This window comes from Uranotaenia lowii, chromosome 2 (assembly GCF_029784155.1).
Source record: "Uranotaenia lowii strain MFRU-FL chromosome 2, ASM2978415v1, whole genome shotgun sequence".
Lineage (NCBI taxonomy): Eukaryota > Metazoa > Arthropoda > Insecta > Diptera > Culicidae > Uranotaenia > Uranotaenia lowii.
In genome coordinates, this window is record NC_073692.1 from 72,101,246 (window position 1) to 72,128,503 (window position 27,258).

Below are 27,258 nucleotides of genomic sequence, written 5' to 3' on the forward strand. Positions count from 1 at the left end.
TGTGAATTAATAATAATTAAGAATTCAGTGACTATTTTTTTGAAGCAGCTTTCATCTTAAGAACGAATATGGGAAGAATACAGTGCACAATGGGGAAAAAAGTGTACAAACCGCGAAGAAATTCAATATCTTTCGTGCTACATGGCCAAAATCTATGAAAATATACTTTCCTTTTGTGAAAATTTACGGAGAATCGATTGGACAGAGTTTCAAACGCCGCACAAGCTTACGAAAGGAGATATAGTGCCTTTTTAACCCCTTATTCCCCTATATTTTGTAAACATTCCAGAAAAACACTGATTCGAACCAGAGAATTTTGAATGAAAAAAGACTTACCGTGCGTTATTATTTCTGAGGAATCGAATGAAGGCTGTTCTGGCCTCCGCACGCTTCAGAAAATGGAGTTATGGCTGTTTTTACCCTCAATTCCCCTATATTTTTCAATTATTTCAGAAAAAAGCTTATTCGAACTTGAAAATTTTGAACCAAATGGGTTGTATTTTGTGTGATTTTTTCCGAGAAATCGAATGAATGCTGTTTGAGCCCCCGCACGCTTTGGAAAATGGAGTTATGGCTGTTTTACCCTAAATTTCCCTCAATTTTTCAAATTGTTAAGAAAAAGCATGTTCGGACTTGAAAATTTTGAATCTTTTGGGACGTATCTTGTGTAATTTTTTCCGAGGAATCCAATAAAGGCTGTTTGAGCCACCGCACGCTTCGGAAAATGAAGTTATGGCTGTTTTTACCCTCAATTCCCCTACATTTTTCAATAATTTAAGAAAAAAGCATGTTCGGACTTGAAAAATTTGACCCAAATGGAATAAATCCTATGTGATTTTTTCCGAGGAGTCCAACGAAGCCTATTTGAGCCACCGCACGGATTAGGAACAGGAGTTATGGCTGTTTTACCCTCCATTGCCCAACATTTTTGAAATAGCTCAGAAAAAGCATGTTGAGACCAGATAATTTTGAACCAAAAGTAAAGTATTTGGTGGAGTTTTTCCCGAGGAATCGAATGAAGGCTGTTTGAGCCGCCGCACGCTTCGGAAAATTAAGTTATGGCTGTTTTACCTTCAATTCCCCTACATTTTCAAATTGTTAAGAAAACGCATGTTCGGACTAGAAAATTTTGAATTGTTTGGGACGTATCTTGCGTGATTTTTTCCGAGGAATCCAATGGAGCCTGTTTGAGCCCCCGCACGCTTTGGAAAATGGAGTTATGGCTGTTTTTACCCTCAATTCCCCTACAGTTTTCAATGGTTTAAGAAAAAATCATGTTCGGACTTTAAAATTTTGAACCAAATGGGTTGTATCTTATGTAATTTTTTCCAAGGAATCCATCGAAGCCTATTTGAGCCACCGCACGGATTGGAAACAGAAGTTATGGCTGTTTTACCCTCAATTTCCCTACATTTTTCAAATTGCTCAGTAAAAGCATGTTCGGACTCGAAAATTTTGAACCAAATGGAACGTATCATGTGTGATTTTTTTCGGGGAATGCAACGAAGCCTATTTGACACACCGCACACATCGGAAACAGGAGTTATGGCTGTTTTACCCTCAATTCCCTTTCATTTTTTCAAAAAGTTCAGAAAAACCATGATCGGACTTGAAAATTTTGAGCTAAACGAGACTTATCTTATGCATTTTTTTTCAAGGAATCCAATGAAGCCTGTTTGAGCCACCGCACGCTTTAATATAGTGAGTTATGGCTGTTTTTACCCTCGATTCTCCTACATTTTTCAATGATTTCAGAAAAATGTAGGGGAATTGAGGGTAAAAACAGCCATAACTCACTATTTCAAAGCGTGCGGTGGCTCAAACAGGCCCCATTGGATTCCTCGGAAAAAATTGCATAAGATAAGTCTCGTTTAGCTCAAAATTTTCAAGTCCGATCATGGTTTTTCTGAACTTTTTGAAAAAATGAAAGGGAATTGAGGGTAAAACAGCCATAACTCCTGTTTCCGATGTGTGCGATGTGTCAAATAGGCTTCGTTGCATTCCCCGAAAAAAATCACACATGATACGTTCCATTTGGTTCAAAATTTTCAAGTCCGAACCTGCTTTTTCTGAGCTATTTGAAAATGTAGGGAAATTGAGGGTAAAACAGCCATAACTTCTGTTTCCAATCCGTGCGGTGGCTCAAATTGGCTTCGTTGGATTCCTTGGAAAAAATTACATAAGATACAACCCATTTGGTTCAAAATTTTAAAGTCCGAACATGATTTTTTCTTAAACCATTGAAAACTGTAGGGGAATTGAGGGTAAAAACAGCCAAAACTACATTTTCCAAAGCATGCGGTTGCTCAAACAAGCTCCATTGAATTCCTCGGAAAAAATCACGCAAGATACGTCCCAAAAGATTCAAAATTTTCAAGTCCGAACATGCGTTTTCTTAACAATTTGAAAATGTAGGGGAATTGAAGGTAAAACAGCCATAACTTAATTTTCCGAAGCGTGCGGCGGCTCAAACAGCCTTCATTCGATTCCTCGGGAAAAACTCCACAAAATACTTTACTTTTGGTTCATAATTATCTGGTCTCAACATGCTTTTTCTGAGCTATTTCAAAAATGTTGGGCAATTGAGGGTAAAACAGCCATAGCTCCTGTTCCTAATCCGTGCGGTGGCTCAAATAGGCTTCGTTGAATTCCTCGGAAAAAATCACATAGGATTTATTCCATTTGGTTCAAATTTTTCAAGTCCGAACATGCTTTTTTCTTAAATTATTGAAAAATGTAGGGGAATTGAGGGTAAAAACAGCCATAACTTCATTTTCCGAAGCGTGCGGTGGCTCAAACAGCCTTTATTGGATTCCTCGGAAAAAATTACACAAGATACGTCAAAAAAGTTTCAAAATTTTCAAGTCCGAACATGCTTTTTCATAACAATTTGAAAAATTGAGGGGAATTTAGGGTAAAACAGCCATAACTCCATTTTCCAAAGCGTGCGGGGGCTCAAACAGCATTCATTCGATTTCTCGGAAAAAATCACACAAAATACAACCCATTTGGTTCAAAATTTTCAAGTTCGAATAAGCTTTTTTCTGAAATAATTGAAAAATATAGGGGAATTGAGGGTAAAAACAGCCATAACTCCATTTTCTGAAGCGTGCGGAGGCCAGAACAGCCTTCATTCGATTCCTCAGAAATAATAACGCACGGTAAGTCTTTTTTCATTCAAAATTCTCTGGTTCGAATCAGTGTTTTTCTGGAATGTTTACAAAATATAGGGGAATAAGGGGTTAAAAAGGCACTATATCTCCGTTCGTAAGCTTGTGCGGCGTTTGAAACTCTGTCCAATCGATTCTCCGTAAATTTTCACAAAAGAAAAGTATATTTTCATAGATTTGGGTCATGTAGCACGAAAGATATTGAATTTCTTCGCGGTTTGTACACTTTTTTCCCCATTGTGCAGTGACTTGGAATTTATAAAGTTTGAAAATTATGAGTTCCTGAATGATTCTTAGCTCAAAATTATTCCTCAATGGCGACCGTGACAGTCAGCATTCGTACGTATTGTTTACTAAAAATGGGGAAAATTTGAATGTTAATTAATGGAGTTGGGACAACCAACATGTCGAGCCGATGTGTGTGAGTTAAACGGAGGCGGTAAACATTTTTATTTGAAACCATTGAGCTAGAAATCCCAACATATGAGAAAAATATTAGAGCTGAAACAGCTGAACTGAACTAAGATGTATATGCTTCCGGACCTTCACAAAGTATTCAAAGTTTTCAATTTTATTTTTCCAACAGTAGGGGAGAATGAGGATACTTGATCCCTGGGGATACTTGATTCCTTAGCTATATCTCGAAACTGGAATGTCTTACAAAGATCAAATGTTTTAGAAAAATGTGCCAAAATGAGCAAAATAACAATGCTTGTAGTTTAAAAAATTTTAACAAAATAATTGTTTGAGTAATTGAACTTTGTTTGAAAAATTTCACAAAATGTAACTTGAAGATCTTTTTTCATCACTTTAAAATGTTCCTTACATGGGAAAATTATGAAAAAAATATATGTTCCAATGTATCATTCGTTCGAGCGTAAAATGAACTTCATAATGCCATATTTTCAAAGCAATGGAAAACTCTCAACTTTTTTCAGAAAAAGTTTTCTAAAATGTTTATTATGGGTACAATTGATCCCCTAGAGTTGGGTACAATTGATCCCCCTGCCAAACGGCATATTCTTCTTCTAAATTGATCGTTATGATTGCTGATGACGAAATTACTAATATTTATCCAAAAACTAATATTTATCAAACAATTGTCTGAAGAAAAGACCAAAAATAATTAATTTTCTCTTAATTATAAAAAATAGCGCCTTTAAGTATGCAATGTTATTAGCGTTGAGACAAAGTTATAGAATTTTCTTCTTATGTCTGCTATAAATTGTGAAATGAGAACAAACATGACCAAAATAGTAAATTAACATTCTATCTTGGGGTTTTGTTTGATTTTTATACAAGGATTAGGGCTTCCTGAATAAAAGATCAAGTCTCCTTCAACAGGGGATCAAGTCTCCCCTAACTTCAGAAAAATCGCAATTTTTTTACTCCCACGAAAATGCTTCTAGTTCATCAACGGATTTAAGTATCGTTCTTATTTTTGGAGCATGGAAACTTGAAGTTACAAGCTGTCAGAAAATGTCAAAGACGGTGAGTTGCTAATTTTTTCCAAAAAGATATGGTGAAAATAAGAAAAGGGGATCAAGTATCCCCACTCTCCCCTACTGTAGAACTGTCGAACAGAACTTCTTATTGATAGTTGCACATTCAACAGCAATTTGAAAGTAATAACTTCAGACTAGCGTCTCAATATTTACTGAGCTGAAACACTACCTTTCTGTAAAGGGTGATACGGTCAAATATCAACTTGACGTATTTCTTTCAATTTTGCATTTAAAAAACCTGAACTCCTTCAGGAAAAGATCGATCTCCAAGATCGATTCAGATGAACGGTTCTAGGATCGATCTATCTAAAAAATCGGAGCTTGAAAATCGATCTTCGATTAATCGATCTTTTCCATTTGTAACTTGTGGGAAATGCTTTCAATTAAAAATGTGCAAAAAAACACAAAATTTTAAAGTTGTATAATCCTTCTACATATTAAATGAAAAATATTTCAAGCGCTTTTATGTAAGGTGAATTAGTGTTTGGAAACAACTCTAATCAAAATCCAAATATCTCGGAAACGCTTTGATATTTTTAAGTATGTAATGTATTGACAAGAAATATTCTAGAAATTAAAAGAAATTAGTTCATGGTATTTTTTTAAAAAATTTTTAATGTAGGTATGAGAGATCCCGAACAAAGTATGCAGAAAAATTTCAAAAATAAAATTTATTTATTTATTTAAAAAAAAAGTAGTTTTTTGGAAAATCGCTGTTACACAAACACTTCCTGCACACAATCTACAACTTTTCGATATAATTTGTTAAATCGTTTTGAAATGAATTGAAAATCATGAATCATAAATGCTTTAAATCAGGGGTGAGCAACCTTTTGAACCAACGGGCCAATTTAAATTTGAAATCTTGTCGGCGGGCCGTACTTAAAATTTAATTTTCAATAATTTGCAGAGGTTCGCGTCGTTTTTCACAACTCACGTGTTTTACATCAAAATTTCAACACGACTTTTCAAATATCCGATATAGTACATCACTAACTCTTTTTTATTTTGTAAATTCCCTCAATTTTTTAAATGTAGGGGAGAGTGGGATATCATGGGCCACTTTTTTTCTTTGTTTCATAACTTCTTCATTAGAAAAGATAAAATGAAAAAAATAATTGGAAAGGCTTTCTACATTTTTGAGGTATCATTAGGCATTTTTTGTTATTTTTTAAATACAAAATTTCCCGAGTTTTGACTGTTTTAAAATAAGTATTTTTTTTGAGATTTTGAAAAACTGTGGGGAAACGTGGGCCACCAAATCCAAATTGACTAGATAACGTGCAAAGTTTATGAGTTGACCCAAAACTGAAATTTCAAAATTCATTTAGTTATTTTAAAGCGATTTCAGATGAGGAAATAAAAAGAGAGTTGTGTATGATCGAATAGATCCTAAAACATGACTCGCAAAATTCCTTATATAAGATTTTTGTTCGTCACTATCGAATTGGAAAAGATGGACAAAACATTTTTCATAATTCTTCATTTGGTATAAGAAAACTTTACAAATAGTAATAACATATTTTAAGTTCTGAACATGAACATTTCCACGTGAAAGAACATGACAAAACCAAGATCATAAGCGTATGAGCATATTTTTGTTATGTACTTGAGGTCTCGCACGGATGCAATTTTGCGGGTGCTGGTTTAGTTATGAAAGTACATTTTTCTAGGCTAGTTTCATAAAAGAAGCATATGGTACGTACATAAGTCAACAACATATAGAAAAACATGCCTATGCAAAGTGACGACGATGACAGTTGGATTGGGATTTTTATCTCAACACACAGCTGAGATATTTGAAGTGGCCCCCATTTCCCTATGGCCCACGTTACCCCACTCTCCCCTATTCTTGGTGAACATTCGTTCTTACAACATTCTTGTTTAAACCGATGACTTTCTGGGATTTTTTCACAATTGTCCAAGTGGCTTAGGTCCTCAAAGCAAAGATTTTTTTTCCTCAAATGGTGAACACCCCGTTTTTTAAATTGAGAGTAGGGTTGCCGAAATCACATAAAAATGCTCAATTTCATATATTTTTAGCAACTATCTTCAAAACTACATTCTTAATTCTAGTTCAGATTTTTATAATTTTTGATCATATTCAGATCAATTGGGATAACTTTGATGCCAGCTTATTCAAGTTGATAAAAAATCGAAAAACGTTCACTAAGGCTTTATTTATAATCTTTCGTAATTTTCGTCAATATACAGAAATAAAAAATACTTCACAAGGTTTTGGTTTAATTTTTTTGTAAGTATTTGAATGCTGAAAGAGCAAGCCTTTTCATAGAATTGGATATAATAGTTTTAAAAAAAATTATCATACAACTTTATTTTTGCTTGAAAAAAAAAATGACTTCACTAACGGGCTTCGAAATTCCTTTGATTATGTGTAGCCTCCGATTTTTAGCTGCTCTTCCTCACTTTATTAGATTTTGCTTTTCAAAGTGGTAGGAGTTAAATAATAAGGAAAAATGTATCCTGAATAACAAAAACTCCAACATTATATTATGCCAATAAATAATTTGTATTTATGCCTTGAACAGAACATAATAAATGCTTAAAATGCTAGAAAAAAAAGTTAACTATCTGAATGATTGTTGGTAAAATGCAGATAAGTTCATATTTGATTTAAGTCATGTAAATTTTCCTAACAATCCATTGCAGAAAAATGATAAAGCATGAAAATTTGAAAAAAGCTTCGCGGGCCGCATAAAAGGGTCTCGCGGGCCACATGCGGCCCGCGGGCCGCTGGTTGCTCATCCCTGCTTTAAATGAAAACAGAAAATCACCTCGACCAGGAATCGAACTCGCGTTTTCTGATTATCTCACCGATACTTTTCCAATAGTTAAATCGTCAGATGGAAACTAGTCAAGCTGTAACCCTGTAATTCAGTTGACTTTATCGAATAAAATTCGGTTCTAGATTCTACGAAAAAAAAAAAACGCTCATCGTCCCCCGATTGATATGTGCTTATACTGGCCTAGAGGGGTTCATATTATGCCCCTACAGTGACTGATTTTCAGATTTCGGACAAAAAAAAAACTAAAATACATTTTTAAACGTTTTTATCTACCTTCTTCAAGTTTCAACCAATTTGGCTGTGTGGCAGCGGCTTAAAGAATACTGCCACTGGGATACTGGTCCATGTCGTACGAGGCGACTTATCCAGTACCTCCCAGATACGTTTATCTCATATTTCTGTCTATAGGAAATCAATGAGGTTGTATCTGGGAGGGGGAGAAAATGGGTGAAGGTCAACTATAACATGCAGATTTCAGAATTGTTTTCAGTTCGGAATTTTGTAAGCCAATTTTTGAATCTAAAACGGTTTTGAATTCTCGCTGATATTTTTGAACTTTTTGACCTATTTTCTCTCGGGGAGGATATGCCAATAGTGCATATTGCCAAACATGCATTTGCACAAGCTGTATTCTTCCATATTTATTTTCTTGTTTTGCCAATTTGGAAAATGATCTATTATTTAACAAATATCTTTGCTTTCTTGGTAATTCTTTCAATAAAATCTCTACACATGTGATTCTTAAATGTAAATCTCTTTTATGTTCACATCGCTTACAGCCTAATGGAATTTTCTTTATTTTTTTTGGCAATCTGTTAAGATTGGCTAAGTTGAAAATGTATAAAAATTTGATCTACCTACATAAATTACATCAGTAATATTTGTGACATCAAATAAATTATTCAAATTTGTCCTTGTTTTAACACTAGTGTCCAGTGCCTTCTATCTTCAGTTTGATAACACCCTCTTGTGGAAGTTAATGTAGGGTTGCCATCCGTCCCGCAAAAGCGGGACATGTCCCGCTTTTTCCTTAAAATGTCCCGCTTTTCTTTTCTTGGAAAACTTTTACAATGTTCACTAACTTACTCTAAAAACAATCAAATTTTAGCTCCAATTTGAATGCATCGTTTCAATAACTTTTTTTTCTAAAATAGGCAGCATTTTACATATTTTATATAAGACAATACTGAATAACTCTAATGTTCTGTTTCTGTTTTTTTCAATGCAATGTAAATAACTTTTTTATGAAGAAAATATTGTTAAATTTGCTTCCAGATGATTAAAGATCTTAATTTTTCCCAGAATCTAAATTATACTGCTTTATATTGTACATCACCATTTTAGACTCAGTTTTCCAATGTATACAATGATGGAAATTTTCTAGAGTTTTCAAATTTTTAAAACAAATTTGAAATATGTTTTTTTTTTATTACATATTGGTTGTATAAGTAATATCAAATCCGCCGTTTACATGTGGAACTTGAAATGTTTTCTCTCAAATAACGTGTTAATTCACGAGAACCGTGGAAATTAAACGTGCTTATGACTAAAACCAGGGAAAATGGAAGTCGTGTAAGCAAAAACTGAACATAATCAATCCGCTTGAAAACCTTAGATTACCTTCTATGAGCAACTTTGGATGATGTTAGGTTATACAATTAAGCTATTTTTATTAATTTTTAAGGAGAAATAAGTTTTTTTTTAAGAGTTTCTCAAATGTCCCGCATTTTACGGCTGTGTCCCGCTTTTTTTCGTGAAATGTCCCGCTTTTTTCTGAAATTATCTGGTAAGCCTAAGTTAATGGCCTTTCAGAAATAGATATTTAATTTTAAAAAACCAAACTGGCATTTCAATCATGCAAGCCGTACAAATGTCGTTTTCAAGTAACAAATGTTCAAAAAAAAAAAATTTTTTTTTTCGCTATGGTAGCCGGAAAGCTTTCAAATTTATTGTTGTATCTAGTTGGAAGTCAAAACTAATATCGCATGTCGACAGTTATTCCTGTTTCACCAAATATTTGTAACTTATCTTGTATTGACACATGTGACAAGTTCACTTTAGCTTCAGAATGGTTAAATGTATGGCTTAAAAAAAGTTGTCCTCTCATTTCATTTTCTGATGTTTCGTTATCACACGCCAGTCCTGGTTCTGGAATTTACTGCAGTAGTTTCGTGCAATTGCATGTGCTTTCGAAAATATTGCTTAAATTAAAAATAATGTTTAAAACTACACTTTACTGTACAGATAGCCAAAGGGCTTTTAAATCGCTTCCCACGTCCAGTTTATAAATACATCGCAAGGTAATAAAAAAAGACTTGCTGTCACATCGGATTGCTATGTATCAAAATTCACCTACATATTCATTTCAAAGCTGCATTTTAAATTTCACTTTAAAGAAACTCATAGTAGCTATCTGACCAGAGCACTAACTGGTCTGTAAAAAAAAAAATACAAACTTTGTATAATGAATCTCCTGTTTGGTTTAACTATGATTCCGAGGTAGTAGGTACTACCTATATTTTCCTTACACCTAGTGTGTGATTTCCCCTTTTTTTTAACTGACTACATTTCATTGGTATGTCTGAATTTAAGTAAGAAAGTTATAAAGAAAAAAAATCATTTCAAATGCAATTTTATGAAGTGCAAATGCTTGAAATCCCTATGTGGATAGGCTAAATGCCAACTTAAATCAAAATTTTATTTTTATAAGTGCTCACTGTAGCATCCAGGTCGGAGCATTCTCTGATCAGTGTAAAATCAAATTTCCTCAAATAATTCATGATTCTTAAGATTCTTTCAAACTTATATGTAACTGTCTCTCGTTCGCTTTATAACTTTTCTGTACTATGCCTATCATGTAATAATTGAATCTAATTCTAAGAATTTAAACTAAAGTAACATTTTGTCACTCTCTACCCCATAAGAGCTTTAACGCTTAAAAATCCCTATGTGGATAGGCTTTATGCCATACTTTGTCAAGAATTCCCATGTGGATAGGCTACATGCCATGTTTAATACATTGAATTTATTTTCTTATCCTTTTTATAGGTTTTCGGATTTCTCAGGTATATGATGAAATTTGCAAAAAAAAAGGCTAGGCACAATTTTCCCGTTTGTTTGGATAACGTGCCGCTTTTAAGCCTAACCCTTTTCTGATACCTGATAAATCGTCAGATGGAAACTAGTCAAGCTGTAACTCTGTAATTCAGTTGACTTTATCGAATAAAATTCGGTTCTAGATTCTACGAAAAAAAAAAACGCTCATCGTCCCCCGATTGATATGTGCTTATACTGGCCTAGAGGGGTTCATATTATGCCCCTACAGTGACTGATTTTCAGATTTCGGACAAAAAAAAAACTAAAATACATTTTTAAACGTTTTTATCTACCTTCTTCAAGTTTCAACCAGTTAGGAAATAGACTTTTTTGGTTTTTCAATCTTCTGACGAAATAATGAATGGCGATTTGGTGTTTAAAAGTGCAAATATTTTCAATCATTTTGAAAAATATAAAGTTCGTTTTGATCTGTGCTAGTCCAATTAAAGTTTTTTATGAGGGCAGATTTGAAATTCCGCTTCGAACTTCCAGGAATCGAAAAAACTAAAAGGTCACAACTGAAGTGTAGCTGGCTGGCGTTCTTTTTCAGTGTAAAAGTTAAAAAAAAGCAGTTGATAAATAGAACATGAGTGCACGTTTTAAAATGAAATTGAACATAATTTAGTGAAAATTCCAAAGCTGATTCATGTTGCCATAAGAGAGTAAAATTTTGTCGTTCCTGCTGCATGTAATGTGATTTCCCCGTGCATGTTTTTCGGTTGCAAACTTTGCTGATTTCTGGCTTGCTATGACATTTCTTGAGTTGTTGCCTAATTGAGTTCCTGGAAAATGAAGAATTGGCTATAAAATCGCCGAAAAGCTGGCGTCATGATTTCATGTGCTCGAGATGCATATGAAGTGTTTCACAGTTTTTTAACACTCTTGTGGAAGCAACGCTGACCTGCTGCGCAAAGATAAGTATCCTAATTTTTTTTTTAACTCGTGCAGTGAAGTCTTTTAAAAGGTTTTTTTTATAAATTAATCAAGACTTACAATTTAAAAAAAGATTATTCTTGAAAAACAAATTTTGTTATACCGAAACTTACATTTCCTCTGTAAATGAATAAATAATCTTATATACATAAGCGAAGCAATACATTATAGATTATAATTTTCATGTGTTAAAAAGCTAAAATATAGTTGTTGGAAAACTTTAAACGTGATTTCATTATTCAATTTCAATCATTAAAGTAATTAATAAAAACCTTTCGAGTTTTAAACAGACCTCGAAAGGTTTTCTAGTTTTCTGTTCTACTAATGTTTTTCGATTCTCTTTTTAATTTCAAGAGCGAGTAAAGGCGCTTTATCCTTGGTCGATGACCATAAATGATTGTGCACTGAAATCCAAAACGGTTCATCTTAGAAAACTTAAATCTTAGAATATTCTAATCATTTTCTATAATTCAGCCAATTTGTCAAAATGCTTCTGTTCAGGTTTTGTGATTTCTGTGTACAAAATAAATCATTTCCAGCCGCTGAAGAATGGTCCCTGTAATTGTTGAATTTAATTGACATTAACGGTACGGTTTCTTCATCAAGGAGCATTTTTCTTAGCATGCTTTCAACGATACTACCCCTTTGAAACGTATGGTACTGGTGGTCCACGTTTCTTCCTGTTCCTGTGTTCCAGATGTCTCTGCGTTCTCTGCTCCATAGTAGGCCCAACCAGTTTATGTTTTCGATTATTTTAATGTTTTTATGTTAAAATAATTGAAAACGTGAAGAAAGACAAGAAGAATAATAAAACACTTTTACTATTCTTTGGGACTCAGACATAAGTTCTGGCTATGGAAGTACGATTAGTGATTAGTGATTAGTGATTAGTTAGGAAATAGACTTTTTTAGTGAAATAATGATGTAACTCACATATTATAGCTGTTTTCTAAGGTTTAATAAGCATCATCCTTAAGGTGGCCTTTATCTCTTATTTCCCCTAAATAAGAAAAAAAAGATCGAAAGATCGAATCGAAAATAAACCGATTTCATCGATTTTTTCCTGGCCGAGGAATGGATCCAAAAAATTGAAAATCGGAGTTGAAAAGATCGATCTTCCAAAGATCGATCCAAGATCGACCAATCCTAACTCGCACGCAAAGCTGGCAAATCAGCTAAAAAGTGCCAAATCAACTGTTACAAATGTAATTGAAGTGTTTGTTGAACGTTTGTCGACAGCCAGGAAGTCTGGATAGGGGGAAATCGAAAACTGGAAGCCGTTGAGACGACAAAGAGAGTTGCCGGTAGTTTCAAGCGAAACCCTAACCTCTCTCTCCGAGATGCCGCAAATAAACTGGGTGTATCGTATTCAACCGTGCATCGAGCCAAAAAACGAGCCGGACTATCGACTTACAAGAAGGTAGTGACTCCAAATCGCGATGATAAACAAAATACGACGGCCAAAGCGCGATCCCGGAGGCTGTACACGACGATGCTGATGAAGTTTGACTGCGTGGTAATGGACGACGAAACCTACGTCAAAGCCGACAAGCAGCTTCCGGGACAGGAGTTTTATACGGCAAAAGGAAGGGGAAAGGTAGCAGATATTTTCAAGCACATGAAACTGTCAAAGTTCGCGAAGAAATATCTGGTTTGGCAAGCCATCTGTACCTGTGGCTTGAAAAGCAGCATTTTCATAGCTTCCGGGACTGTCAACCAAGAAATTTACGTGAAACAGTGTTTGAATAAACGTGTAAATATTTTGTTTGATAAGTTTTTTTTGTGATCGAGAATATTTGGCAGTGCTCAACAAAATTTTCCCGTAGAAATATTTATGAAATTTTCATGTATTCCTGAAAAAATATTTAAAAATATTTTGAGGACAATGAAGTTACATTAAGAAACTTGATGTTTCTTCTTCTATCTGTACAATCTCTTGATATGTGTATAAATAAGGTGCATGGCTGATTCCATTTTTTGCTACGCTCTCAAGGAGACGTCTCTTGCTTCTCTTTGGACCGTGGCAGTTCGGCATAATCCAGGCCAATTGTCAGGGCTTTAAGCGTAGCACTATCGACTTCCCTAAAGATCTCGTATCCTGTATCTCTCGTTTCTCATTTCTCATTTCTTATTCCTTATTCCGCATTTTTCATTTCACATTTCTCGTTTCGCTTCTTCTCATCTCTCATCTCTCATCTCTCATCTCTCATCTCTCATCTATCATCTCTCATCTTTCATCTCTCATCTCTCATCTTTCATCTCTCATCTCTCATCTCTCATCTCTCATCTCTCATCTCTCATCTCTCATCTCTCATCTCTCATCTCTCATCTCTCATCTCTCATATCTCATCTCTCATTTCTCATCTCTCATCTCTCATCTCTCATCTCTCATCTCTCATCTCTCATCTCTCATCTCTCATCTCTCATCTCTCATCTCTCATCTCTCATCTCTCATCTCTCATCTCTCATCTCTCATCTCTCATCTCTCATCTCTCATCTCTCATCTCTCATCTCTCATCTCTCATCTCTCATCTCTCATCTCTCATCTCTCATCTCTCATCTCTCATCTCTCATCTCTCATCTCTCATCTCTCATCTCTCATCTCTCATCTCTCATCTCTCATCTCTCATCTCTCATCTCTCATCTCTCATCTCTCATCTCTCATCTCTCATCTCTCATCTCTCATCTCTCATCTCTCATCTCTCATCTCTCATCTCTCATCTCTCATCTCTCATCTCTCATCTCTCATCTCTCATCTCTCATCTCTCATCTCTCATCTCTCATCTCTCATCTCTCATCTCTCATCTCTCATCTCTCATCTCTCATCTCTCATCTCTCATCTCTCATCTCTCATCTCTCATCTCTCATCTCTCATCTCTCATCTCTCATCTCTCATCTCTCATCTCTCATCTCTCATCTCTCATCTCTCATCTCTCATCTCTCAACTCTCAACTCTCATCCCTCAACTCTCAACTCTCATCTCTCATCTCTCATCTCTCATCTCTCATCTCTCATCACTCATCTCTCATCTCTCATCTCTCATCTCTCATCTCTCATCTCTCATCTCTCATCTCTCATCTCTCATCTCTCATCTCTCATTTCTCATCTCTCATCTCTCATCTCTCATCTCTCATCTCTCATCTCTCATCTCTCATCTCTCATCTCTCAACTCTCATCTCTCATCTCTCAACTCTCAACTCTCAACTCTCATCTCTCATCTCTCATCTCTCATCTCTCATCTCTCATCTCTCATCTCTCATCTCTCATCTCTCATCTCTCATCTCTCATCTCTCATCTCTCATCTCTCATCTCTCATCTCTCATCTCTCATTTCTCATCTCTCATCTCTCATCTCTCATTTCTCATCTCTCATCTCTCATCTCTCATCTCTCATCTCTCATCTCTCATCTCTCATCTCTTTTCACTAATCTTACATTTGTATCAGTAACTATCACTATGAAAATCAATCTGTGCCAAATTTCAGTACCTACAATTAAGCATAATTTGGAGGTGCCTCAAAGCGCTCAAATTTTCGATGTTTCAACTCTTGCAAATCGTCAAGGGAAGAACCAAAGGACATCGGGAAAATCTAAATTTGGATTTCGATGTCAAATGACTTGAAATGCATGAAACGTCGAGATTTGCGGTTCGAAAAATATCTTTCACGGTCTTTATATTTTTTCAATCCAATGGAATAAATTTATTGACACAAGTATTTTGTGGCGTTCATTGTCAAAGGATGAAACATGTATCGAATGTTGGGTCAAAATTAGTCTAATCGAAAAAAAAACCATTAGACATTCCTTTTTCCTCAAACAACAAAACCTTTCTAGTGACCGTGGCCAATACGCACACATCAAGGAAAAGCTAGTAACTATTATCGCATGATTAGCTATGGTGGTAAATCACTGAACCGCAAAAGTTTATGCAACGATGAGCCGGGTTCAAAGCTGAAATAAAATCTACCTCATTCCTCCAGTAGCTTTTTTCCAATTTTTCCATTATACTATCAGCCTCGCCATTGTTAGTTCGGCACTCGTGGTGAGTTTTCCATATTGACTTGATATTTCCCGTTAAGATGGAAAGCTCTAACTTTTCAATCACTTTCAACGGGACGATATAAATAGGTGAGAAAACTTACACCTGGTTCCATTAGGGCGGCTCCGACCATGATGGCGCATCCCTGGCTGGGACGTCGATGGGCGCAAAAGTAGGACCGGGAAGATAGCGGCTGACCGGTGCCGCCATTCCAAACCAGCAGGGCAAACTCGTGGCCAGCATCGATGAAGAATTCGGTCAGCTTAGTTCCGGCTGCCGACAGAAGCCGGCACAGGTGATCCACCAGCGGAATGGAAAGGGCGATTCCCGCCCGCAGATACGGATAAAGGAAGCTTGATGGATTTTTGAAAAATGCAAAGTGATGAATAATGGTAGCCTCGCGGTCGTACAGCGGATATCCGAGAAAGAGGTCCTGCGAAAGAATGCAGAAGTACAAGCATTAGTCCAGCGGTAATAAAGAAATTTGTGCGGTTGATGGCGGTCTTTTCAGAAAAATACAGAACCAATTAGGTTGATTGTTAAAATGATAACAAATCTGAAATCTAAAAAAAAGTGGTAACATTTTTTATTTATGCATGCTGGAAATTCAATCAAACTCATTCTCTTTTTCTTTAATAAAAAACAGATAAACTAGAATTTTGGTGACTTAAGTTGAATTTTTTTGACATATTTTTATTTTTTTATCATTTTGAAAATTATGCCTTTTTTTGCAATTTTTGATATTTTTGTCATTTTTGTCATTTTTGTCATTTTTGTCATTTTTGTCATTTTTGTCATTTTTGTCATTTTTGTCATTTTTGTCATTTTTGTCATTTTTGTCATTTTTGTCATTTTTGTCATTTTTGTCATTTTTGTCATTTTTGTCATTTTTGTCATTTTTGTCATTTTTGTCATTTTTGTCATTTTTGTCATTTTTGTCATTTTTGTCATTTTTGTCATTTTTGTCATTTTTGTCATTTTTGTCATTTTTGTCATTTTTGTCATTTTTGTCATTTTTGTCATTTTTGTCATTTTTGTCATTTTTGTCATTTTTGTCATTTTTGTCATTTTTGTCATTTTTGTCATTTTTGTCATTTTTGTCATTTTTGTCATTTTTGTCATTTTTGTCATTTTTGTCATTTTTGTCATTTTTGTCATTTTTGTCATTTTTGTCATTTTTGTCATTTTTGTCATTTTTGTCATTTTTGTCATTTTTGTCATTTTTGTCATTTTTGTCATTTTTGTCATTTTTGTCATTTTTGTCATTTTTGTCATTTTTGTCATTTTTGTCATTTTTGTCATTTTTGTCATTTTTGTCATTTTTGTCATTTTTGTCATTTTTGTCATTTTTGTCATTTTTGTCATTTTTGTCATTTTTGTCATTTTTGTAATTTTTGTAATTTTTGTAATTTTTGTCATTTTTGTCATTTTTGTCATTTTTGTCATTTTTGTCATTTTTGTCATTTTTGTCATTTTTGTCATTTTTGTCATTTTTGTCATTTTTGTCATTTTTGTCATTTTTGTCATTTTTGTCATTTTTGTCATTTTTGTCATTTTTGTCATTTTTGTCATTTTTGTCATTTTTGTCATTTTTGTCATTTTTGTCATTTTTGTCATTTTTGTCATTTTTGTCATTTTTGTCATTTTTGTCATTTTTGTCATTTTTGTCATTTTTGTCATTTTTGTCATTTTTGTCATTTTTGTCATTTTTGTCATTTTTGTCATTTTTGTCATTTTTGTCATTTTTGTCATTTTTGTCATTTTTGTCATTTTTGTCATTTTTGTCATTTTTGTCATTTTTGTCATTTTTGTCATTTTTGTCATTTTTGTCATTTTTGTCATTTTTGTTATTTTTGTCATTTTTGTCATTTTTGTCATTTTTGTCATTTTTGTCATTTTTGTCATTTTTGTCATTTTTGTCATTTTTGTCATTTTTGTCATTTTTGTCATTTTTGTCATTTTTGTCATTTTTGTCATTTTTGTCATTTTTGTCATTTTTGTCATTTTTGTCATTTTTGTCATTTTTGTCATTTTTGTCATTTTTGTCATTTTTGTCATTTTTGTCATTTTTGTCATTTTTGTCATTTTTGTCATTTTTGTCATTTTTGTCATTTTTGTCAATTTTGTCATTTTTGTCATTTTTGTCATTTTTGTCATTTTTGTCATTTTTGTCATTTTTGTCATTTTTGTCATTTTTGTCATTTTTGTCATTTTTGTCATTTTTGTCATTTTTGTCATTTTTGTCATTTTTGTCATTTTTGCCATTTTTGTCATTTTTGTCAATTTTGTCATTTTTGTCATTTTTGTCATTTTTGTCAATTTTGTCAATTTTGTCATTTTTGTCATTTTTGTCATTTTTGTCATTTTTGTCATTTTTGTCATTTTTGTCAATTTTGTCAATTTTGTCATTTTTGTCATTTTTGTCATTTTTGTCATTTTTGTCATTTTTGTCATTTTTGTCATTTTTGTCATTTTTGTCATTTTTGTCATTTTTGTCATTTTTGTCATTTTTGTCATTTTTGTCATTTTTGTCATTTTTGTCATTTTTGTCATTTTTGTCATTTTTGTCATTTTTGTCATTTTTGTCATTTTTGTCATTTTTGTCATTTTTGTCATTTTTGTCATTTTTGTCATTTTTGTCATTTTTGTCATTTTTGTCATTTTTGTCATTTTTGTCATTTTTGTCATTTTTGTCATTTTTGTCATTTTTGTCATTTTTGTCATTTTTGTCATTTTTGTCATTTTTGTCATTTTTGTCATTTTTGTCATTTTTGTCATTTTTGTCATTTTTGTCATTTTTGTCATTTTTGTCATTTTTGTCATTTTTGTCATTTTTGTCATTTTTGTCATTTTTGTCATTTTTGTCATTTTTGTCATTTTTGTCATTTTTGTCATTTTTGTCATTTTTGTCATTTTTGTCATTTTTGTCATTTTTGTCATTTTTGTCATTTTTGTCATTTTTGTCATTTTTGTCATTTTTGTCATTTTTGTCATTTTTGTCATTTTTGTCATTTTTGTCATTTTTGTCATTTTTGTCATTTTTGTCATTTTTGTCATTTTTGTCATTTTTGTCATTTTTGTCATTTTTGTCATTTTTGTCATTTTTGTCATTTTTGTCATTTTTGTCATTTTTGTCATTTTTGTCATTTTTGTCATTTTTGTCATTTTTGTCATTTTTGTCATTTTTGTCATTTTTGTCATTTTTGTCATTTTTGTCATTTTTGTCATTTTTGTCATTTTTGTCATTTTTGTCATTTTTGTCATTTTTGTCATTTTTGTCATTTTTGTCATTTTTGTCATTTTTGTCATTTTTGTCATTTTTGTCATTTTTGTCATTTTTGTCATTTTTGTCATTTTTGTCATTTTTGTCATTTTTGTCATTTTTGTCATTTTTGTCATTTTTGTCATTTTTGTCATTTTTGTCATTTTTGTCATTTTTGTCATTTTTGTCATTTTTGTCATTTTTGTCATTTTTGTCATTTTTGTCATTTTTGTCATTTTTGTCATTTTTGTCATTTTTGTCATTTTTGTCATTTTTGTCATTTTTGTCATTTTTGTCATTTTTGTCATTTTTGTCATTTTTGTCATTTTTGTCATTTTTGTCATTTTTGTCATTTTTGTCATTTTTGTCATTTTTGTCATTTTTGTCAATTTTGTCATTTTTGTCATTTTTGTCAATTTTGTCAATTTTGTCATTTTTGTCATTTTTGTCATTTTTGTCATTTTTGTCATTTTTGTCATTTTTGTCATTTTTGTCATTTTTGTCATTTTTGTCATTTTTGTCATTTTTGTCATTTTTGTCATTTTTGTCATTTTTGTCATTTTTGTCATTTTTGTCATTTTTGTCATTTTTGTAAATTGTTTCATTTTTTGTGAATTCAGGCTGGATTTTTTGTAGTCGATTCGAGTAAAAATTAATAAAAAAAAGGGAGGGATTTTAACTTTTTTTCCAACGGCCCATACTTTCAGTTTTCAGAATCGTCTGAAATAGCTGTGGGTTCATATTAGAAAATTTAATCAAACTGTATCATCTTCATCCAACAGATAATGAAACGATATTTTTCCTTCATTCTTGACACGAAAGCCGGCCGGAGTAAAGTCGGGCCAGATAGATGAATGGATTGTTCCGAACAATGTTTGCGTTAAGCCACTTTCCATCAACAAAATCACCACACCGGTAAAGCTACGTGATACCGTTTTGCGAAACTGCTCCAGAAAACCCCAATTACTAGAGTATAAAACAAACAAGTTCAGGAAAATTCCAGTTCCCTTTCCATTCATTGGGGCTGTACAGCTTTTTCAGGGGATCATCTCTAGGATGGATAAACATGGCCTCTTTTTTTTTGGTAAGGTTGACCGCCGTGAGGAAAACTCATTTCTGGAATGACGACGACGACGATGGATGGATAACTCACCTGACGATAATCCTCTTTGGCCAAATGGTGCACTAATAGGCTAACGTTTACGTGGCTATTTTCCTCGCAGATGATGAGCCAGCGGGTTTGAACCGATGTCGTCCGGAGGATGTTGGCCCGCAGCCTTCTCAGGATCGGTGTGATGGCCCAGGAGCCCTCGTGGTCCTCGAACAGCTCATGCGAAAGGTGCACATTCGGAGGTTGACTTCCGGTGGTGATGGCGCTCTGCTGTTCCTGGGTCATGATTCGATTAGAGAAAGAAACTTACTAGAATGATTCTGATAGCTGATTGAATTTCGTTGAGAACGTGTAGGCATCGGAAAATTTAAATTTGGATGCGGATACATTATTACGATTATAATATTTGATTTTCGTTTGTTGATGTAATCCAAAAAACTTTTTGAATTCTTAGCGTCCTTTATGTCGATGATTCTCCGGTGTTTACTTACGTTCACTTTTGCAATGTCAGACTGCTGTTTCAGGATGCTGCTCCTTAGCTTGTTGGCACGCTGGGAGTGGTACAGAGTCGGCTGACTAAGTACCAGATACGATATCTCCAGGGGATCTGTAATCGGTAGAGTTAGGAGAGAAAAAACCACAATGAGCAACATAAGCAATTACCGAACGCTTCCAATGGGGATTATTCCATGATGGCAGCAGTTAAGGGCAAACCATTTTATTCCTCCAAAAGAACCCACTTGCCCCACAGCAGTCCATTAGCCGACAAAGTGCTAAAAGTTAATCCGGAAAGTATAGTTTTCCTCGAGCCCTACACAAGACAATCTTTCTACTTTATGGTTTTCGAGGTCGACCGAGACCAGTTCAGGTTCAGGTGCAAATATGTAGTTTGTGGCACCGGAGTTGGTTCCTACTATCGCTTTTATTTTATTTTTCTGGCTCCTTACCATCCCCCAAATTTTGGGGGAAATCGTTGTTCCAGTTCATTTGAAAGCAATGCTAAGGGCTTTAATAGGGTGGGCGCCCTCCTCCATTGCAAGGCGAAACTAAATCAGTGGCTCAATCAGGTTACACTGTGTAAAGAAGTTGCTGCTCTGGATAGTGCAAGTGTGCAAATCCTTCCCAAACTTTACGGCTGTTTCCATTCAGCTGTGGCTTTGCCATGCAGAACAGCGAATCAGCCGTTGGCGAAATTGGGGCTAGGGTGTGTATGAAAAAGAATTGCAGTTGGACCCACGCAATAGATCAGCTTTTCGTCATTCGAAAAGTCGTAATCATTAAATATTAGAACAGAATTTGACACCGTAAAATGTGGTGAATCGGATATTTTACCTTGTAGGTATGGAATTTATACAGCATGTTTCTACACTCAATGACAAAAGTTAGTTACCATTTAAAATTTTCATCATAATTTCCTGATCCTTTTTAATTCCTTCAAGACTGTCATGAAATTTTTATTCTGAAAAACTAAGTTAATATATCAGTTTAATTCATTTTTTTCTTATCGCCAGATTTTAGTGGAACAAAAGTAAATAACCGTAAGCGAAAAAATGTATAAATTCATCAAAATTCAAATAGATAACAAGTGAAACCATAACGTTAATTCTGAAAAAAGTTTTAATATGGTGTTTCATTTCATGTCTGAGCACGATTTATCACAATTTTATAATCACAATTTAGAAGCAAATCTTATTTTTATTTCACTTAGGTATGTTCACTATTGTCTTCTTTTAAAGTGATTCAATACATTCAATTCATTGTGCCATTGGCCACGAACCATTGCATTTTTACCGAATTTTCCGGTGAAAATTTATGTCTCCGTCTTGTCAATACTTGGGCCATTTTGAACAGTGTAATATTGGTCACCCGGAACGTTTTATATTCAAATTTGGTATTGTCTTCGATAATAACGCACACCGATTTTCCACACAGCAGTTTATCTTACAGTTTATGAAAGAGTAGGCGTTGGTCGAAAGTGCAACACGCGTTTAATCGTAGCTGCGAAATTTTCGGATGAGAAAAATCCTTATATTTAAGTGAAAATCGAACTATTTTGTTTGTGATTAAGTGTACCATTCTACGAATAACGTGTGTCACAGGCACAATCGGACCTTGTTATCGGGGCATATTTAAATGATGGAAATTACGAAGAAAATGGGATTCCAAATAACGGGCTCGCCTTCCAGAAAAAGTTTTCTATTATAATTTTGCAGGATCACTTCACAGCACATTCAGGTTCAGGTTGCCTTGAACCATATGAGAAGTTTAATTTTCGTGTTCGTTCCGGGAATGTTGTGTGAAATGTTTCTTCTGGCGATACTGAAGTGTGATTTTTTTCAAACAACGCGAAAATTTTTGTTTGAGAACGATGTTGCTGATGTTTGTGTTAACGTGGGGCTCGACTACTTTGATTGAAACAAAAAGTACAAAAATGAATGTTGTGTTATATGTAATATTAATATGGGTGAAATGAAAAATCATTGGAGAGAAAAATTAAAAGGCATTGCCTGATTAGAAAAAAAATCAATGGAAAGAATACAGAAAAAAAAACTGAATCCTTACGAGGTGTATGTGAACGGCTAACTGAACCCTCCAAAGCTGTTTGCAAAATTCGGGAAAATTTGACCTGTAGTTTGTTGCCGTTCCCATGGAAGATAAGTATCCTTGATAATTTCTGTTTTATTGATGGTGTGGTAAGTTATTATGATGATCAATGTTATAAATTATTAAATGTATAATAGCTTAACTCTATTCAAGGGGATTAGTGGGGGGTTGGATAGGACATCAAACGAACGAAAGACTGAAATACAATGGATTGTGGGTCCAAGCCAGCCGGAGTATCTCGGCAAATTTGGAATTTTGCGAAAGATACTACGGTACCTTTTCATAACTCTAAATTTGTTTCGAACAGTTTGAAGAGAGTTTGGTGAGTCAAACCTATCCCAAACCAGTGGTAACTGACCCCTTGGTAGTGCTGCAATTATTGTTGATGAGTTAAGGATGAACAATATTTGAATGTGCGATCGAGACTTCCCGTACCGCCTCGGGTCGAAAGACCTATCAGCCACTGGTGGGTTCAACTACATACATACATACATACATAGCAGTTTATCTTACAGTTTACGGGCTCCTGCATTGACGGAAGCTACAGGCTTTTGACTCCGCTTTGGCTTTCTTCTATGTCTATGTCTTCTTCTACGTCTTCTATGTTTGTCACGATAGACTGAGATTGTCAGAATTTTTCAAAAAACGTGACCAGCCGGGGAAATCCTGGCTATTTGATCTATAAACATGGCAAAAACCAGGCATTTGAATTTCAAACTTTCAACCAAAAATCCAAGCAATGTCCGGGCAAATTTGGTCAAAACGCAGGGATTATTCAACGAAAATCAAGACTTAATTCACTTCAAACGTTTTAGGCTTCCAAAATACTAAATTATGATTATAACGATAAAACTTGCTCATAAACTTAAACCTAGCATTTTTGTTTGATTTTGCAAATGAAGTGCATAAATCGGAGCAAAATCCGGACATGTTTCAACAAAATCCGGGCGAACGAGCCGGACCAGACTTTTTCAAAATTTTGATTAAAATATCTGGACAAGTCCGGATAGAAGTAAGTAGGCGATGGTTTGTTGAAGTATTTTGTTATTGTAAAATTGCATGTTAAATTGTTTGTGCCCGAATCAATAGGCGATGGAAGCGCTGACGAATTTGGGTGATGGTTTTGCATTAGTGCAAGTGGGATGCAGCTATAATTTAACCCAACTTTTGACAGTTCTAAAGGCGTTTTTCTTAAGGAGCAAAAGAATAACTTTTCGCTTCCATCGCCCATTTTCCGTTGATTTCGTTTCCTTCCAGCCGGTGACATCGTTGAATGATTAGCTACAAGAGATAAAAAAACTTGCATCTTCAACAATTGGTGAGTTCGTTTCATTATCCTTCTCATTCATTTATTCTGCACTGATGCTGCAATCCATGAGTTTCTACCTGAGAATATTCAGAAGCCTTCAAAATTTAAAAATTCTGAAATACCATTTATTAGGTAATTTATAAAGAGACATGAGGTGATCCCCGCAATTTTCGGGGAGTGGGGGGATTTTTTTTCAATTTCAATTTACTTTTTAAACTTAAGAAGAACATCGTCGGAAACATTTTCGGGATTCATTTCGATTGAAATTACTATTATTATTTGAAACAAGTAGATGGAAGAAAAGTGAAATGCGCATAAAAATGTCGTCAGCAATCGTCGTAAAATCAGGGGATTCTTCCCATTATGTTGTGCCTTGGAACACGATAGTTTGTTTATGTGCTCGTTTTATAAATCATGTTACAGGTTGGAAATTTCCGATATTTATCCATGTTTTCTATTTTAAAGTTCAATTTGCGGTGCTTGTATGCAAAAATAATTGCATACTATATCGTTGCACAAAACTTGTAAATCAAGTAATTTTGTACCGAGTAATTCAATCAAATCAAGAAAACAAAAGGTGAAATAACATCCATCTTCTTAAATTTGTTTTTTGGTCTTTTAATCTTTCAGATATTGGAATTTTTAATCGAAATTTACATAAATAACTTCAAACTTTATTTATTTCCCCCTTCGGGTTTTTTTAAATTTCGAAGCAGGCGGGGGGGGTTGACGAAAGAAGAAATTGATATTTGTTCATTCCGCAAAATATTTTGGAACAGTTAATTTCAAAAGATTTCGTGGTGGTAGGTGATAGTTTTTTCTCTGTGATTTCAATATCTTTTTTCAAGACGAGTAAAGGAGCGAGCGACTAGAGATGATGGCGCACAATCATCCGAAACATGTAGTTTAATTAAACGTACAGTTAAGTTATTAATACTATACAATTTATCAATTGATTCAATGTATACTGCATTGTTTTGGATTTCTGTGCAGAAAAACCTCATTTTTCATAAGGGACGCGTTTTCGTTTTCGTCAAGAAATTTCAGAAAATTAATTCTCAAAACAGGATTTCGAATTGTTTTTATTACAATAAGTTGTGCGACATTAAAACTGTTGTGCGTGAAAGTTAGGAGTTTAGTGAAATGGTGTGTGAAAACATTCAAAAACAATTACATATAATTCAAAGCGACAGAATTGCTGGGGCTAGCGCTACGTTCTCCGGACCATCCCAGGTTTTTCTACCAGCCGAGCGTTGCATTGGAGACGCGATGCCTAGTTTAAATCAAAGATGAGTATCTGTTTCCATTAATTCCTTACCGTTTTTTCGTATCATGTCAATCAAAACATAAATTTTCAAACGAAACAGGGCAGTTAAAATCATAATTCATAATATCTTTTAATACAAGCCATGCAATTTTTCAAAGTTATATGAAATATTGAAAAATTATACATACATAGTTTCTGAGAAAGTTCTTCATAGCTAAATCTTCTGCTCAAAAAGCTTCTAAATTCTAATGGTATTTTTGAGCATATCTTTAGGCGTTTCCAATTTAACGATTTTTTTTTCGTACGGCTAAAGATTTAAGCTACTGTGGATTATGTGAAAAGATCTGATAAATTTTATATTAAAAATTTTCATCACTTAAAAAATTTAATTCTGTTGAGCGATAAGTTTCGTTGGTTAACGCGATGCTAAAAATTTGTGCTAGAGATTAAATATATTGGTTCCATGATCCATTGAAGAAAAATAATGGATATATTATTTCTGCAATTTTTTATATTTGTTTAAAAATCTTGTTGTTTAATTCCTAGGTATACAAAAGAAAAGATAATTGATATCGTTTAACATCAAATCATAACCCTCTCGTTACTTTTTGGTGCGTAAAATTCATTATTAGAAAGTCAAAATTGGGAGGTAAGTACGAAGAAGTGAGGGAAGTTGTTTAAAGGTAAGATGTAAAAATAAGAAAAAAATGATAACTTTTTATTAATTTCATATTCAAAATAGCTTAACTCTATTTATGGGGATTAGAGGGGGGTAGGACAGGGCATCAAATGAGCGGAAAACTGATATACAATGGATTGTGGGTTCAAGCCAGCCGGAGTATCTCGGCAAATTTGGAATCATGAATCGGGTACTTAGGTATCTTTTCAGGATTCTCAATTTGTTTCGAACAGTTGGAAGGGAGTGAGATGATTGAAACCTGTCCCAAACCAGTGGTAACGGACCCCTTGGTTGTGCTGCAAATTTTGTTGATGAGTTAAGCATGAACAATATTTGAATGTGCGATCGAGACTTCCCGTACCGCCTCGGGTCGAAAGACCTACCAGCCACTGGTGGGTCAAACATACATACATACATACATACAGAAAAACCTCATTTTTCATAAACAGAAGTACGAACTCACAAGAACTAACATTACAGAGAACAGACGTACAAGCTAGCCCACGAAACTTGTGTAAAATATCCAACGACCGTTTTGACCCAATTTTTGTTTTTTGGCTGGGCCACCAGATGTCTCCAAACACACCAAAGGGAACTGTCAAAAACAAACTGAGAAAAAAAAAACAAAATTTTGGTCAGTTTTGAATTGGAAGTATGTACTGTTTGGCATGTTTCAAGCAAATCGTGTTTGAAGTTTGGTAAAATTTTCGTCACGTTGCATAATGGAAAAATATCTTAAAATTTAATCACTCTTACCTTCAAACTAGAAAGTACTCAATTTTGAACAATGGAATGCAAAATGATTCTCGAAAGAAACTTGCTTCGAAATGTCTAGAATTAGTTCTAATGGGTAAGACAGATCGTAAAGAATATACCTATTTGACTGGATATAGCCGATTCGTCCTCTGACAATAAACGTCCAAGAATTGCATAAATTTACTCCAAAACTGTTAGTTTTTTTGACTGCCTCAGTACGGTAAAAATAAAAGTAGTGGCACTTGAAAATTTGATTTGTAGCTTTTGAACGGCGCAATAGATGGCACTGTTTCGAGTCAAGTTTTTGGATGCCAGCGTTTGAAATTTTACACACTTTTTTTAAGATTTTTTGTTCGAGCTTGTACGTCTGTTAAAACAATTTATAATCATGGAAACGCATGGTACTGTTGTCCACGTTTCTTCCTCCCTATATTCCAGTTGTCTCTTCCAACACTGCACAGTGGGCCCGGCCTAGTTAAGATGAGTAGTAAATGTACTTTTACTACTCACCGGGATGCTGATAAGATCTGGCTGTGTATGTATCATAAGCATAAGCAAATATCCGGGCAAATCTGGATAAAACCTGGCAATCGGGCAATTTGGCGATAGACGGTGCTGAGAGGGGATCAAACTTTTTTAGGTCCAAATCTCAAACCTAGGCAGTCTTTTCACTGGCGTAAACACGCATGACTTTCCGGTCCAAAGTTTTGTCCACCGGATTC

The 27,258-nt window shown here is 34.2% G+C and overlaps 1 protein-coding gene across 11 annotated transcripts in view; it reads right to left on the bottom strand.

The window, feature by feature from the left end:
* LOC129744001 (beta-1,3-glucosyltransferase-like) overlaps positions 1–27,258 on the bottom strand; it is a 136,166-nt gene that overhangs the window by 11,930 nt on the left and 96,978 nt on the right. For 10 of the 11 annotated variants that reach the window (XM_055736280.1, XM_055736285.1, XM_055736287.1 and 7 more), the window contains exons 3-5: positions 20,413–20,528; positions 19,964–20,197; positions 15,652–15,981 (exon numbers count right to left, since the gene is read on the bottom strand). In XM_055736280.1, the coding sequence (XP_055592255.1) occupies positions 15,652–15,981; positions 19,964–20,197; positions 20,413–20,528 (680 nt within the window). The remainder of the gene's footprint in view (positions 1–15,651; positions 15,982–19,963; positions 20,198–20,412; positions 20,529–27,258) is intronic. The other variant, XM_055736291.1, reaches the window with a different exon arrangement.